This window comes from Lissotriton vulgaris, chromosome 7 (genome assembly GCF_964263255.1).
Source record: "Lissotriton vulgaris chromosome 7, aLisVul1.2, whole genome shotgun sequence".
NCBI classification, from domain to species: Eukaryota; Metazoa; Chordata; class Amphibia; order Caudata; family Salamandridae; genus Lissotriton; species Lissotriton vulgaris.
Genome location: NC_141695.1, coordinates 1,357,616,598 through 1,357,632,600, shown reverse-complemented (window position 1 = coordinate 1,357,632,600; position 16,003 = coordinate 1,357,616,598). Strand labels below are relative to the sequence as shown.

General features: G+C 44.3%; 1 protein-coding gene across 1 annotated transcript in view; it reads left to right on the top strand.

Annotated features, from left to right (window-relative positions):
* The window catches only part of LOC147703688 (syntaxin-4-like), a 288,867-nt gene that overhangs the window by 75,108 nt on the left and 197,756 nt on the right, over positions 1 to 16,003 (top strand). Inside the window, exon 3 of the mRNA XM_086932046.1 lies at positions 4,785 to 4,884. Within this exon, the coding sequence (XP_086788172.1) occupies positions 4,785 to 4,884 (100 nt within the window). The remainder of the gene's footprint in view (positions 1 to 4,784; positions 4,885 to 16,003) is intronic.

Here is a 16,003-nt window from a genome sequence, read left to right as displayed (position 1 = left end):
GCCTGCCCACACAGGCAGTCTCCTTCTTCCCCCGACGGACGTCTCTGATGTGCATTCATTGACCAACCTCTACCTAGACTCCAGGTCTACAATAATCAATGAGGCCGCACCCTTACAATTGAAGAGAGTCTCCACCAAGAACTCAAACCCATGGTACGATGGCAGACTCAATGAAGACAGACGTGTGATGCGCTTAGCTGAGCGCGCGTGGAGATCGGACCCCTCAGCACTGAACCTTAGAACGCTTAAGAGTAAGAGAAACGCTTACTTCAGAAAAATCAAATGCTCGAAATCAATATTCTTTAGCCAACAGCTGGATCAAGCTAAAAACCGACCAAAAAAACTTTTCGAGTTAGTCAAAACCCAAACCAAAACGCAACCTCCACAACCCAACAACTTAACAAAGGCTATCCCAAGTTGCGAAGACTTCTCTGCTTTCTTCAAGCAAAAGAACGACACTATAAGAAGCGATCTCATCAAGGATGTAAGTCGTTTCGCCGGCTCCATATGCATAACTAACACTCATGCGAAAAACAACGCTTCATGGACGTCCTTCGACACCTATTCCGAAGAATCAATCCACAAGCTGCTGGTCACCTTGAAACCCGCCAATCATCACACAGATCCCCTACCTGCCAATGCTGTTAAAGTCCTCACCCCCCTGTTCCTCCCACTCTGGACTAAAATCATCAACTGTTCCCTGCAGCAAGGGCTCATCCCAGATTCCCTCGAGATTGGGCAAGTCACGCCTATACTCAAGAAACCCACAGCTGACCCGGCCGACCTAAACAACTATCGTCCTATCACCAATATCACCACTCTAGCAAAACTGTTAGAAAAATGCGTACAACTCCAACTGACTAAACACATTGAGAAGTTTGACCTCCTCAACTCTCACCAATCCGGATTCAGAGCAAAGCATAGCACGGAAACGGCCATGACACACATAATAGATGATGCCCTCCAAATCCTTGATCACAATGAGTCTTGCCTCCTCATCCTTCTTGACCTCTCTTCAGCATTTGATACGGTCAAACACGAGAATCTACTGGAGCTCCTAAATACCAGAATGGGCATATCCGGGACGGTTCTCAAATGGTTCACGTCCTTTCTGCACAACCGTTCTCAGAGGTTCAAGATCAACAACGCACTGTCCTCGCCTGTGCCAGTAACACTGGGCGTTCCGCAAGGTTCCTCCCTATCCCCCACATTGTTCAACCTCGTCATGGAACCACTCGCCACCTTGCTTCAATCCTCTAAGGTACATTTCCATATGTACGCCGATGACACTCGGCTCTACCTCAAGCTTCAATCCCCTGAAGACATCAAACTGTTGAATGCCACACTAAGAAACACCCAAGCTTGGCTGGCCGACAATCACCTCAAACTAAATGCTCTGAAAACTGAGTTCCTTCTGATCTCTCCTCCTGCGAAAAAGGCCATCACCCAAACCTGGCTCAATCATCTAACCGCACTCAATGTCCAACCCACCATCGTGGACTCAGCAAAATCCCTTGGCATCACACTGGACTGCAATCTCGACATGCAGCAGCATATTAACATAGCAACTAAAGGAGCCAACTTCCAAATCAACACGCTGAGAAAACTCAAACCCTTCCTACCACCCAAGGACTTCCAAACTGTGGTACAAGCCTTAGTCATTCCTCGCATAGACTACGGAATTGTGGCTCTCAGCGGGCTCCCCCTGACAACAACGGCTCCCCTAAGAGCCTCCCTGAACGCGGCCGCGAGACTCCTCACCGGCTCAAGAAAACACTCGCATATATCCCCTGACTTAAAAGCCCTGAACTGGCTGCCTATTGAAGCCAGAATTCAGTTGAAAATTGCCTGTATGACACACTCGGCCGTACACCACAAGGCACCCAACTACCTCTCTCATAAGCTGACCATATCAGGAGGCTCAAGATCCAACAGAAGCACAAACAGTCTCCTCCTGAAACCACAGAGATTCCGGAAGGAAAAAACATACAAATGCTCCTTCTCTGGAATGGCACCTAGGATCTGGAATGCACTCCCGCCAGAAACCAGGCTTATCCCGTCCACTATACTCTTCAAGAAAGAGGTGAAGGCCATCCTTATGGCTAAATACACCTGAACACTATTGATACTGGAACAATGACAGAATTTGGCTCCCTCATTATCGGCTGTCTGAATACTTACCTTTGTACACTAGGACTTGAGTGCCTCAATAACCTGCAATGCACCCACTACTGACTACTGCTCTGCCTTCAACATTGTGTTTATTCACCCCCTGGGGTGCTATAATCTTATCCGTTTAGACATTGTACTGTTTCCATATTATTGTTTCTTGATTGTTATTACTCTGTATACTCTTGTATGATTGATACCCTATTTTTGCAACTCACTGTCTACGGAATCTCATATTGATTTAAGAGTTTTGTTTATCCTACCTACTGTTTCTGTAAAGCGCTCTGATATCTGCAAAGATCTTGTTCGCGCTATATAAAACTTTAAATAAATTAAAGAATATGGTAACGTCAGTAGTGTTATTATGGCTATCCTGGAAGAATGGGGCATTGATGGTCTTGAAGAAGAGACTACAGCTTTTAGTAACACTGGCTTCATACATCCTCTTCCAAGCCTCCTTCCTGATGGCCTTCCTCCGTTCCGCTAAGGACTATTTGTACTGGTGTCTACAAGCTCTTAACATTTCTAGGTCCCTGGGCTTTGTTATCACGGCCTCCATAAGCTTAGTGTGTGTCCTTGAGCTGTCACTATTAAACCATTTGAACCGCTTGCTGGCACTGTGCCTTCTATAATTTTTTTTTTTAATTTTGTTTACTGTTGTGGTGATATCAGTGAAATATTCTAACATGCTTTTTGGATTTAGATCACGTTTGAGGCATGTCGGGAATTGTGGGCTATTTGTGTCCAGTAATTTTTCAAAAAACATCTTGGCGTTTATGGACGCCCATTTGCACGCGAAATCCTTGTTTCTGTCATGGGTTAAGTGAGGCACTATTGAAGTCACTTTCCTGATATGTGTTTCAAACTGAATTAATAAAGGAAAGTGATCACTAAAAAGTATTTTTAAAGTTGAGAAATCTAGTGACTTGGGTTTATAATAGTCAGAAAGTACAATGAAGTCAATAAGACTACCCCTACTACTATTGGTGTGTGAAATCTCCTCCACACCTGCCCAGTAATCGGGTCTAACGTTAAAAAAAGGGAGAATTTGGATAATATAGAGTTAAAAACATTACCGTAGGGGGTATGTTCAAAATTACATTGAGCCTTAGGGGATTCTTCCATGTAAGTACATACAGATTCCTGTGACAAAGTGCAGGGTCTACAATTAAAATCCCCACTCCATAATATTACATGATCAGTATTCAGCTCCATAATATGTTTGCTTAAAGCTGTTTCAAGACAGCCCGATATTTCAGTGTTAGCAGAAATACAATTATTATGGTAAAAATTTACAATAATAAGTGTGACATTTGATTCATATGTGACATTAAACAATTGAAAGTATGGGGAGTCCAAGTTGGATGAGCAAATGTTGTTGTCCAAGATTGTTGTTTTTAACGTAAGCAAGCCGCCACGATCATGACCTCCACGTGATTGGACAGCTGGTGTGTCAATGGATATATAACTATCTATGTATATCTTGTCACATGCCCAGATTTCTTGGAAACAAATAATATTGTATCTGTTTCCTTGTGTTTGTCAAGTGCAGACTTTAGAGTTGTTTGTACACTGAATTCCTTCAGGTAACTTTGTTTTAGCCTGGAGAAGTTATAGAAAATATCCCTATTAAAACATTAAACCACTGTGAGACCTTACGGTGATAAGTTGCGCTATATAAAAACCTTTGACATGACACATGACATGACACTGGACCAGAAATTAACCCATAGATTGCTGCCATTTTCCTTGAGGCAAGGTGGGTACCACTGATATGTTTTTTAACTTACTGGTAAGAAAGCCACAAGAGGGAATTTAATGTAAGTTTGAACTGCTGCTTCCCACTTTCCATGCTTTTTTCTATGCTGTGTTATAGAAGCTTATATGAACCTATATGATTAAAAAAGAAAGCAAAAGTAGGTGTTTGCCTATCCTGAGCATTAGGAAAACTGCTTTGGGACAGACCATCTAAGAAATTCCCAACTTGGACAAGTCACTTTAATTACATGGTTACGTTTCAAGATTCTTCTTTGTTACGGTAATTCAGCATTTTCGGAGACACAACTGCATGGTCAATGTCCAAGCACTTACCTGTCACTTTACAGATGAAATGCAGACAAAGTCATCCTTACACCAAGGTTCTGTCGAGGCCTGTTGAGGTTACACAGCTAATCTGCTCGCACCACATGTTGAGTGTGGCTTAGCCAGATAGCATGTCCACCGGGTTCCTATCTCTTTCCTCCCAATTTAAACAGTCACTAAAGTGTTTAAAATGTTATTTTACTTTGGAGACATGAAAGATCTGGATTATCCTGGCATGTTTTCCCCAGTGGACTCTGCTTGCTGGTATCATTCATTTGGCTTCACTAGTGTCCGTGCTGTCTATCTAGGATTTTTAAATGGAGGTAGAATGCTTTAGATTGAAGCCAGAATGTTGGTAAGAGTCCTTGCACGCAGTGCATGCAAATGTGCTACTTTCCTGAGAGGGAACATCTAATACGAATTAGAATTTGTGCCATGTCTCTGGTGTGAGGTGTCTCAACTCTAGTGTGGCTTAATAGTTCATTTCTTAGTTCGCCTCCGTATGTTACTTCTGATACCTTTCTGCTTGTCAGGCAAAGGACGTCCGACAGCGGTTGCAAAGCCTCAACGAGAAAGTTCGGGAGCTGGAAGTCATGCAGAATACAATCCTGGGGACTCCTCTGCCAGATGAGAGTATGTATCTTCCTTTCTTTAAAACCGGAAAGACGTTGACCTTCATGACCATTGGCTGTATCCTGCTGTGCTTACACTACCATTGTTGTCACTTAAAGTGCCTGTTTACTGTAAATGCAGTAGTGGTCGAACAGTAATCTATTAAACATTTGCAGGTAGATTACACTTTATTCACCTTTACACTCCGGTTGCATGTTTTACGTCACCTTCAGTCGTCTGATGTCACAGCTCTTTTTAGAAGCACTTTTATCATCTGACTTCAGCCCTAACCTGCTTGCCTGGTTTGTGTTGCACTCCGTAATGCTCATCTGAATCGAAGGTACTTTTTCAGCTGTATATTCTAGTTCTCTGTTAAAATGAGTGTCTTTCAAGGCACTAATTTCACACAGTTAGTGTACAATTTCAGAATTGTTGTTCTTTTAATTAGGTACATAACATAAATTTCTTTTGTGACATTTTAATTTTCATTTTTTTTTGTTAATGACATTTAAAACTCATCTGGGTGTGTCATCTCAGTATTTTCTTACGTTTCTTGCTGCTTTTCATGAACTGTTCAGTCTTCATCTCATTGCTACCTCTGATTTGTTCTGTTTCACTTGCTGCCTCCCAGAAATGTTTTACTTGTGGATTTGGGTACCATCTAATTTTTGTAAGTCTTTTTTTTATTGAAATCCTAGGCTTCACATACCATGTCATAATGAGGTTAAATCACTTGAATAGTTTTCCCTTGGTGTCTCACAAACCATCTTTCTATACCAACATTTTACCCTCTCCCAATTACTCCCCAGAAACCTTCCCATGGGTTCAGCCAGCCCTGTCCCCTGTATGCCCTCCAGGTCACTCCACTCTGAACCAGCCTTCTTGATACCTGGGCCAATCCTGCTCCCCTTTTAACCCCAGGAGTAACCATTTGGGTTCAAGGGGGACCTCCACCTCTACCACCCTTGCCATTATTGATGTCACCTGAGCCCAATAACCTCGAACCAGCTGGTAGTCCTGTGGTAAATAGTAATTTACCGTCAGAATTTCTATGCGGTAAAGTTCAATAATAATAACTCAATCGGAAATAAAGAGACACAAAGTCCGTGGCAGCTGAGTTTCAAAGTGGGTTTTATTCCATAAAATGGAATGGTTCGAACTTGGATATCATGTTCCTTTCACCATAAAGGATCAGGAAGGTATAGAGCCTACTTTATTGACAGAACATAACTTTTATAGTTAATGCACAGAATGGTGACCAATACAGAAGGCGTAACAGCTGAGAGGAAACGAGATAAGGACACATGTGCATAGCAATACGTAATCAGAAGGCGTGCACTAGGGCGTACACAGAGGCGTGTGCTAGGAAACGTCACATGAAGGTGTCACAAGTGGGTGGATACTTAGTGGAATCTTGCAGTGTCAGCAGAAATCTGTGGCAAGGATGCGCGCGCAGCAGCATGACGTGTGACTGACGTGAGGCTGGAGGGTGCAGGGGACTTGACATTTAGCCCTAGAGGGGAGAGACAGAAGTCTGGCATGTCAGATCAACTCGTTCCTAAATCATATCTGATATCTTGTGTTTAAGGAACTATATTATCTAGAAGGAAAAGGTCTCTCGGGCAGAGGCTATTCTATACTGAGTGCATATGTGCCTACGTGTCTGCGTGTAATGCGAGGAGTCATGGGCCTACCATGGTAACAGAAGCAATGAATTACTTGCATGGAGACAGAGAGGCCGGGCCCTTTGCTCTGCAGCCGGGGAATTGTTTATCTACTCTGCTAGACTGGAATGTGTTTTCGAGGAGCTGAGCTCGGCTATACTGATAACTTGAAGGCAAAATACTGTCTTTGACAGGCAAGCAGGCCGAGCCGGGCACCACTCGCCGCGCAGGGAGTAGGACAGAGGTCAGGTCCCACGTTGCAGCGTTTCAGGAGGCAGAGAACAGAAAGGCGTGATGACAGAAATCAGGGCCTAGCCCTGGCTAGGGAAAAACGTGAGAGTGCACCATAAAAAGACGTTGGCAAGGCATACTTAGGAACTGAATTATCGATCCATTCATGGCGGATCTGAAAGAGGACATGTTAACGTTGGACGCAAATGTATTTGCGTCTTCATAGCTGGCACAGGAGGGAAGTTACATGCACTTTAAGCTCGTACATGGAGACGGTGGGGTACACGTTAGGGAACATTTCTGACCATAAAATTTTATATTTCCTCATTCCCTCCTTGTTCCCTACGGACCCTTCATGATACATCAATCCTCATTAGTCCATCTATTTGTTCATATAACATCATTTGCTCTTCCTTTTTTAGACGGGATTTAGAACGCGGACTTGGATGAGGAAAACAGGATGTGGCGCACAGGCCGCAAATCGCCGGCCCACATTGGATACATAGGCAACAACTGAATACTATGAGAAGAGCTATTCCGAGGAAGGATAGGACCTTCCATCCCCAGGCTGACAACACGCTCCAGAACCAACCGGACCAAGTCCAAGTACCTGGATTCTGGTGTATCTGACTTGCAATCTTATGGAGGCGTGTAATGGCTTTATATACTGATGGTGCATTATTAGGAATGAAAACACAGCAGCTCGATCCGAGAACTTTACAGGCCCCGCCCCTATCGGCCAGGATGACGTCAAGGACGAGACGATTTTGAAGAACGACAAGTCTCATAGCAGACTGTTCCTCGGTCAAGTTACCTAGGGCGGAAGTGGTTTCATTCACTACTGCTTCAAGGGTTCTGGTCAAGTGACGTATAGACTTACTATTAAAGATAGCACCTAAGTAGGGAAAAAAACCTTTATTGAAATCTGTGTATCGTTCCCATGCCGTTTCAGTATAGTCGACAAGTGGGAGATCTCTCTTGGGTCTGTTAGGTACTAGTCGGGAGTTTCTATGATAATCAGGTGGAGCTAGAAAAACAGGTGGCAGAAGGAATGCAATGTAACATGTCCCATCCCAATCTAGTGGCAAACGTATATAGGCTGTATGACCACAAATGAAATAGGAATGGCGGGTAGCTTTGAATGTAGACTTGACTTTGTCACTGAATTTGATCACAGTAGTACATTTACTATGACCTAGAGGTACTGAACCATTCTTTCTGACACATAATTCGCCTTTGACGGGTAGTACTGACATAGAGGGTAAGTCTGGTCCTGTATCAGACTGAACATTTAGAATCATGAGGTTGAGTGTATAATTACCTAATCCTTATACTTCATTTTCTAGATCGGTCCCTGTCCTTTGTGGGAGACCCTCCTTGTTAGGGTAACATGCTTTAAGCAGAACTGTGTTCAGATTTCCCCATATCCAACTACCTTTGTATACTACGGACTCAGAGTCTAAGGAGTTTATTAAACTAAACCATGCACCACAGGAACCATTATGTGTGAACGGATACGGGAAAAGAGGCAAGACTCCCTTGTATTTCTGATAGGGAGGAAGTCGGCTACATATCCAACAATTGGTAGCATTGCTGGTCTGATGAGAATGATGTAACATACTGATGAAAGTATTGTTGCGCAGCGCAAGTCGGTAAGATAACTCATGAGGGGGTAGTTCACTGAAAGTATGCTCGACAGTGCTGTTTGAAAAGAAATGTGCATGTATGGAGAGAGGGAAATACATATGTAATAGAATACTTGCAGCAATAATCGTAAGACTCAGAAAAAACATAATCAGTAATGTCACAATACAGTGACTACGAAGAGATTTACAATATTCTCGTTTCTTGAGCTGTTTCTGTCTATCTCTCTCTCTATTGGGGTCTAACGGATACATGTCAGAAACTGTCTAACCGATTCACCTAGGGGAGGACTTAAACAATTAAACTGTCTGACTTGCTAGACCTCAGCTTTAAACGATATTCTTGTTGAGGAGTTTTCTCTACCAGGGGGAGTTTAGAGTCACTGGAATCTGGGCAGTCCTTAGAGGGGGAGGATGAGTCAGTCTCTGGCGGTGTTCCGTAAAGCTTCTTAACATGACTCATATGGACCCATCCTTTACGGCCCTCAAGTTTCACGGCCGTCCTCGTTGTCAATAAGACGAGCTTCGGCTCCTGCCAGCGGGGCTCCAGCGGGCTTTTCCTGTCGAAATTGCGCACAAAAACGAATGTTCCTGGTGTAATCTCATGTGGCTTCACCTCGGTGTTGTCGGGAAAGGCTGCAGCTACCTGTGAACGACATGATTGTAGTGCAGACATCAAGGAGGCAAGGTAATCTGTCAACATATTACTATCAACATCAGTTAACTTTCTTGGTATAGGCGTCCCCCACATATTCGGTGGCCTACCGAAGACCACCTCATACGGGGATAGCCCTGTTCTCGAGTGCGCAACCATTCTCATGTAAAATAATGCAACTGGCAAGGCGACTATCCAGTCTACCCCTTTTTCGGCACATATTTTTGCAGGACGAGTTTTCAGTGTCTGATTGTGACGTTCCACGAGACCTGCTGCCTCGGGATGTCGGACGCAGTGGAATTTCCACTGATATCCTAGCAAGAGGGAAACCTGCTTCATTAATTCGGATGAGAATGGCTGGCCGTTATCTGAGTACACGACACGAGGCAAACCGTACCGTGGGAAGTATTCACGAACCAGCTGCTTGGCATTGGTCGGAGCAGTGTAATCTGGGACTGGATATGCTTCTGTCCAACGGGAAAGTGCACAAACAACTACGAGGACATATTTGAATCCTCGACATCGTTCCATCTGGATATAATCCATCTGGAGGACTTCAAAAGGGTAATCGGGAGGATTGAATCCACCTTGCTCTACAGGAATACTTTTGCCTGGATTGAACTGACAACAGATCATGCAAGTACGCACTTTCTGTTTTGCTGCTGCTCGTAAATGTTTGTTGTACCAGAGATTCTGTAAACAGTCTAACATGGCTTTTTCTCCCAGATGTGCTGGACTATGTACAGTATTGATCATAACTTGAACCATAGAGTCGGGGAGAAACCATGTGGCTTTTCCCTTCGTCATCCACCCCTGATCTGTCTGGACCCCTTCTAGTTCAGTCAATTTCTTTATTTCGTCTGGAGTAGCATGTGTCTGTATGTCAATTACATCTAGTGCGGGATCCTTAACTGTCATGCAATGTGTAGATGTCGGAACTATTGTCTTTGTCATGTCAGCTGCAGATGTATGAGTCAGAGCTGTGTGTTTCGCGGTTTGATCTGCCAGGTCATTACCCTGGGAAATGGTACCGGTAACTTTAGTATGTGCTTTACATTTCATGATGGCTATGGCTGAAGGCAGATGTATTGCTTCTAAAAGTGCTTGAATGAGGGGACCATGCTGTATTTTTGCTCCGTGAGAGGTCAAGAAACCTCTTTCCTGCCAGAGCACACCGAAGTCGTGTACGACTCCAAAGGCATAACGTGAATCTGTGTATATGTTAACATTCCTGTTTTTGGCTATTATACAGGCTCGGGTCAGGGCAATAAGCTCTGCAGCTTGAGCAGACAATGTATCAATACGGTGGGTTTCTTTGACTTCAGTTTCAGTGGTCACTGCATATGCGGCCACTAACTCTCCTGTGCTTGTTCTCATACATGAACCATCCACGTAAAGTGTCAGGTCTGGGTTAGTCAGTGCAACATCTGTCAAGTCTCGTCGGGGCTTTGTTACTGCATTAATGATCTCTATACAGTCATGTGGAGCTGGATCTGTAATGTTTGAAGGTAACAGTGTGGCAGGATTGAGTATGTTACAGCGTCTGATTTCTATGTGTGGCTGGAACAATGTCAATTCATAACCTGTCAGTCGTGCTATAGTCAAGTGTTGAGTCTGTGTTCTGTTTAAAAGAACTTCCACCGAGTGTGGAACTTGTACTGTCAGAGGATGTCCTAACACTATGGAATCACTTTGTCGGATTGCTAAGGCTGTTGCTGCAACTGATTTTAAGCACGCAGGCAGAGCCTGGGCTACTGGGTCTAGTGTACTCAAAAAATAAGCACAAGGCTTATGTGAACCTGCTTGATCTTGTGTGAGGACAGACAATGCTGTACCATCTCGTTCTGTAACAAAGAGTGTAAAAGGTTTGCTGTAACATGGTGTTGCTAAAACTGGTGCTTGACATAATGCTTTCTTTAATTCTTCAAAAGCCTGTGTATGTTCCTGAGTCCAAGGGAGGGCAGTCGAAGTCGCTGCCTCCTGTGTTGTCAACTGTATAAGTGGCTTGGCAAGAAATGCGTACTGGGGAATCCATTGTCGGCAGTAAGAGGTGAGGCCTATGAAGGCCCGCACTTCCTTTTGTGTCGTGGGTTGCGGTAAGTGTGCAATTAACTCGATGCGGTCAGGTGTTAGCTGTCTCCCCCTTTTGGACAGCAAGTGCCCAAGGTACACCACTTGCTGAACACAGAATTGTAACTTTGAAGGGGAAACCTTGTGTCCCTTGTCAGCTAGAAAATGTAAGACTGTCAGTGATGCGTGTTCACATTCAGGTTCGCTACGAGCGGTGATCAGCAGATCGACTTACTGCAACAGGGCAGTGTTAACTGGCATTTGAATACTGTCAAGTTGTCTTTTTAGTGCTTGGCTGTAGATGCTGGGGCTTTCTGTGAATCCTTGAGGTGCGCGTGCAAATTTGAAGCTTCGCCCATTTAAACAGAATCCGAAAAGATATTGGCTTTCTGGATCAATGGGGACACTGAAGAAGGCGTTCTTGAGGTCAATTACAGTAAAGAACGTCGCCTCTGAATCAATAGCAGTCAATAAGGATGAGATGTCGGGGACCACAGGGTACTGTGGCACAATACATTTATTTAGTTCTCGCAGATCAATCACCAACCGATAAACAGGTGGTGCATTTGGGTCAGTACGTTTAAGAATCGGAATGATAGGGGAATTACATAGATTGGAGTCGGTTTCGACAACCACTCCCTGTGCAATGAGCTCTTCGATGATTTCCAGTAAAGCCACTACAGCATCGGGTGGTAACTTGTATTGTCGGATTCGGGGCAGAACAACACCTGGCTTGAGTGTGACACGGTATGGTGTAATGTGCATACAACCTACATCAGTTGGGCCTTTTGCCCATAAATGCTTTGGTACATTTTTCAATCTGTCATCAAAATCTCGTAACACATAGTGACCCTTAAAGTCACGCAGAAATAGTCTAACTCCTTCCGGGGAACAACATATGACCGCTCCTAGAGCCTTCAGTGTCTTGATACCTAACAAGTTTTCTGGACATGACTTCGTGAGTAGTAAGTCTGTAGTACGTGACAATGGACCAACTGCCAGGGGAACGGGTTTCGATACCTCATTAACAATAGGCTGTCCTGAAAAACCAAGGGAAACATTCTGTGTGCCTGAGAGGGGTGCCCCTGGAACCTCATTGTGACTTATCGTTGTTCGACTTGCCCCTGTATCAATCAGAAACTTTCTATCCTTTCCTAAAACTTGACTATGTACATAAGGACCCTCTTGATCTACAGGTACTTCAATAAGAGGCAAGCCAACTTCCCTCGCTAGGCTGTTTCATGTATATCGCTGATAATCGGGATAATCAGATTGGGCATACTGGTACATCTGTTGTGAAACTTGCTGTGCCGCGGCAATAGGCTGAGGCTGTGGTACTGCTACCGTCTGTACTGTCTGTTGGGGAGCATGCATTGGCTGTGTGTTCTGTGGAACATGTTGCTGGACCTGATGTTGGATCTGGTCCTGTCTAGGCTGACGGGGTCTCTCTTTAGTTTTACCTGTGGATATGTTGTGTTTCAGGACGGCACATTCATTTACATAGTGACCTGGCTGTTTGCAATAGTTGCACGTCCCTTTAACGGGAGCCGCCGAATTACTAGACTGTGTCATACCCCTTTTCTGACCGTCAGCTGGGACTGACTGAGCAACTAACATTTTCATTTTCGTATCTTTCATACGTCTTTGTTCGTGATCTTGTTCTTCTCTAATTCTGTTCTGGTGGTACTGTAACATTTGTAACATTTGGGATGGTGAATTTGCTTGCCATGTGCTCTCGACTTTATATACATGGTTCTTAACCTGGGGCAGGGAATTCTCGACTAATTTGGTTACAAAAAGGTGCGGGTATGACTCGCTACTTGGTTTCAGGCCACTGTTAATAATAAAACATTTCTCGAATCTAGAATAATAATCACTAGTGTCTTCATCGTGTTTCTGTTTACAGGCTGAGATTGCGTCCCAGTCTTCCTTTTTCGTGGTCAATAATCTTGGCAGAACCTGTACAATTAATCCTGGTAATGCTTTAGCTTTTTCCCCAAGGCCTACCCCTGGAGTACGACCATTTTCCTCGTCCTCTATTTCGGTCCAATTGATCTTTTTATCTCCCACCTCCCATTCTTTCTCTTTGAGTTTCTCGTAAATGCCGGCTGGCAACAGTACTTTTAACATTTTCATAATATCTGAATATGTATAGTCACCCATGAGTAGCATATCTTTAATTTCTCGGTGAAAACCTGCAGGGTCTTTATCGTGACAGGGTACTAGCTTCTTCATTTCTAGCAATTCTATTTTAGTGAGGGGTGTATATACATATACACGTTCTAGTGTGTCATCTTCTTTTCTCACTGGATGTACTTCTCGTAAGGGATTCTGTCTGCCGAAGTAATACATTTTTCTTTCTTGGGGTGGTGGAGCTGACTTAAACTGTGGTTTCAGGAACGTATTATACTTGAGTCTCTGTTCTAGAATTTCTTTAATTAGATCGGTACCTAGACCTCTCCATCTATTAGAGAGCAGTTCTACCAGTATGGCCGGTAAGGGACCTGGATCAGAATGTTGGCTTTTAAACAGACTAATGAGATGCTGAATCATGTATACACTAGCTAATTTCTGTTCATCAGGGGAAAGGCTCAAGAATGTCTGAGCTACTACATCATCATTATACGTACTAGAATTGTCAGCCCATTGTACGGCGGACCGAGCTAGTTCTTGTTCATCCATAGAATTGAGTACATGGTACCCCATTCGATCTTGAAGTATTTTATCGGTAGCCTGAAACAAATGTTCAGGAGTCCTTGGATTTGACATGGCTGCTTGAAAAACTCTCTTACTTTCTGGACGTACTGGACGCATATTATTATTAAAGTGTCTTCCCTTACCTACATAAGCTATCACTTCTTTAGCTGGTAATTGCAATGTTTGTGTCATTGTCTCGGGTTGCTCCTCTTCCCCCGAGGATTCATTCTTGTCTGAATCTATTCCTATTTCAGGCTGTCTTCTTTCGTGTATTTGTACTACTGCTTTTCGGATCTTTTTGTACATGCTATTTATACAATTCTGTTTATCATGTTTTCCATCTGCTATATTCTGACCCCATTTGTTAAATGCATTCATCTCATCTTGGTCTACGCCAGGCCTGTCTTGATCTCTTATCGATTATCTTATACGTAATCAGAAGGCGTGCACTAGGGCGTACACAGAGGCGTGTGCTAGGAAACGTCACATGAAGGTGTCACAAGTGGGTGGATACTTAGTGGAATCTTGCAGTGTCAGCAGAAATCTGTGGCAAAGATGCGCGCGCAGCAGCATGACGTGTGACTGACGTGAGGCTGGAGGGTGCAGGGGACTTGACATTTAGCCCTAGAGGGGAGAGACAGAAGTCTGGCATGTCAGATCAACTCGTTCCTAAATCATATCTGATATCTTGTGTTTAAGGAACTATATTATCTAGAAGGAAAAGGTCTCTCGGGCAGAGGCTATTCTATACTGAGTGCATATGTGCCTACGTGTCTGCGTGTAATGCGAGGAGTCATGGGCCTACCATGGTAACAGAAGCAATGAATTACTTGCATGGAGACAGAGAGGCCGGGCCCTTTGCTCTGCAGCCGGGGAATTGTTTATCTACTCTGCTAGACTGGAATGTGTTTTCGAGGAGCTGAGCTCGGCTATACTGATAACTTGAAGGCAAAATACTGTCTTTGGCAGGCAAGCAGGCCGAGCCGGGCACCACTCGCCGCGCAGGGAGTAGGACAGAGGTCAGGGAGCATCCCACGTTGCAGCTTTTCAGGAGGCAGAGAACAGAAAGGCGTGATGACAGAAATCAGGGCCTAGCCCTGGCTAGGGAAAAACGTGAGAGTGCACCATAAAAAGACGTTGGCAAGGCATACTTAGGAACTGAATTATCGATCCATTCATGGCGGATCTGAAAGAGGACATGTTAACGTTGGACGCAAATGTATTTGCGTCTTCATAGCTGGCACAGGAGGGAAGTTACATGCACTTTAAGCTCGTACATGGAGACGGTGGGGTACACGTTAGGGAACATTTCTGACCATAAAATTTTATATTTCCTCAGTCCCAAAGGGTGTGAAAAAAGGCCTCTCGCTCCCACAGCCTCTCCTGCTTAATGGGGACTCAGCCCTACCTATTTTATGCAAGAGCGTCTGCGCATAATATTACCTGTGGAATACTTTAAACTGGACCAGTCTGAACCGCACTCTGATAGCTATATCCCGAGGGGGCTGTAGAGCCTCTGTCCAGTCGTCATCTTCTAGAATCCTCAGGTCCCTTTCCCACGCTTTCCTTAAGGGACCCAGTAAATTAGGAGTTTTATGGATTAGTTTCGTGTATATCAATAGCACTCCCTTGTGCGTCAGAGCCTAAGTTAGCACTTGGTCTTCATATGGCAAAGAGTCAGGCAATTGCTTACCTTCCGGTAGGTGCCGCAAAGTGTGTGCCTCAACTGTGTATGCCCGAAACATTCAGATTCAGCCAGGTCGTACTCTCCCTGCAGTTCAGCAAACGTTATGTAAGCCTAGTTCCTCCAGACATCACCCAAGTGCTCTATACCAGTGAGCTCCCATTTTCAAAATCCTTACAAACCCCTACCTCTGACAGGTGTGCGCTGCACCATAGTGGATTCGGAGCAATTCGGTTCCCTTTCCAGCCTAGAAACCTTGTGGCCTCTTGCTATACATCTATTGCAACATGTGTGTTCTGACCAACAACCTCTCCCAGCCGTCCCGTACAGAAGTCTTTCATACCCTCCCGGCCCATGTACGCTCTGTTCACCCTAAATGTTGGATCCTGGTGATCTACGAGCACCCAGTCATTAACTACAAGCAGTTGTGAAGTCAAGTAGTATTTCAGAATATCTGGAACCGCCATACACCCGTCATATACCCGTCACTGTAATT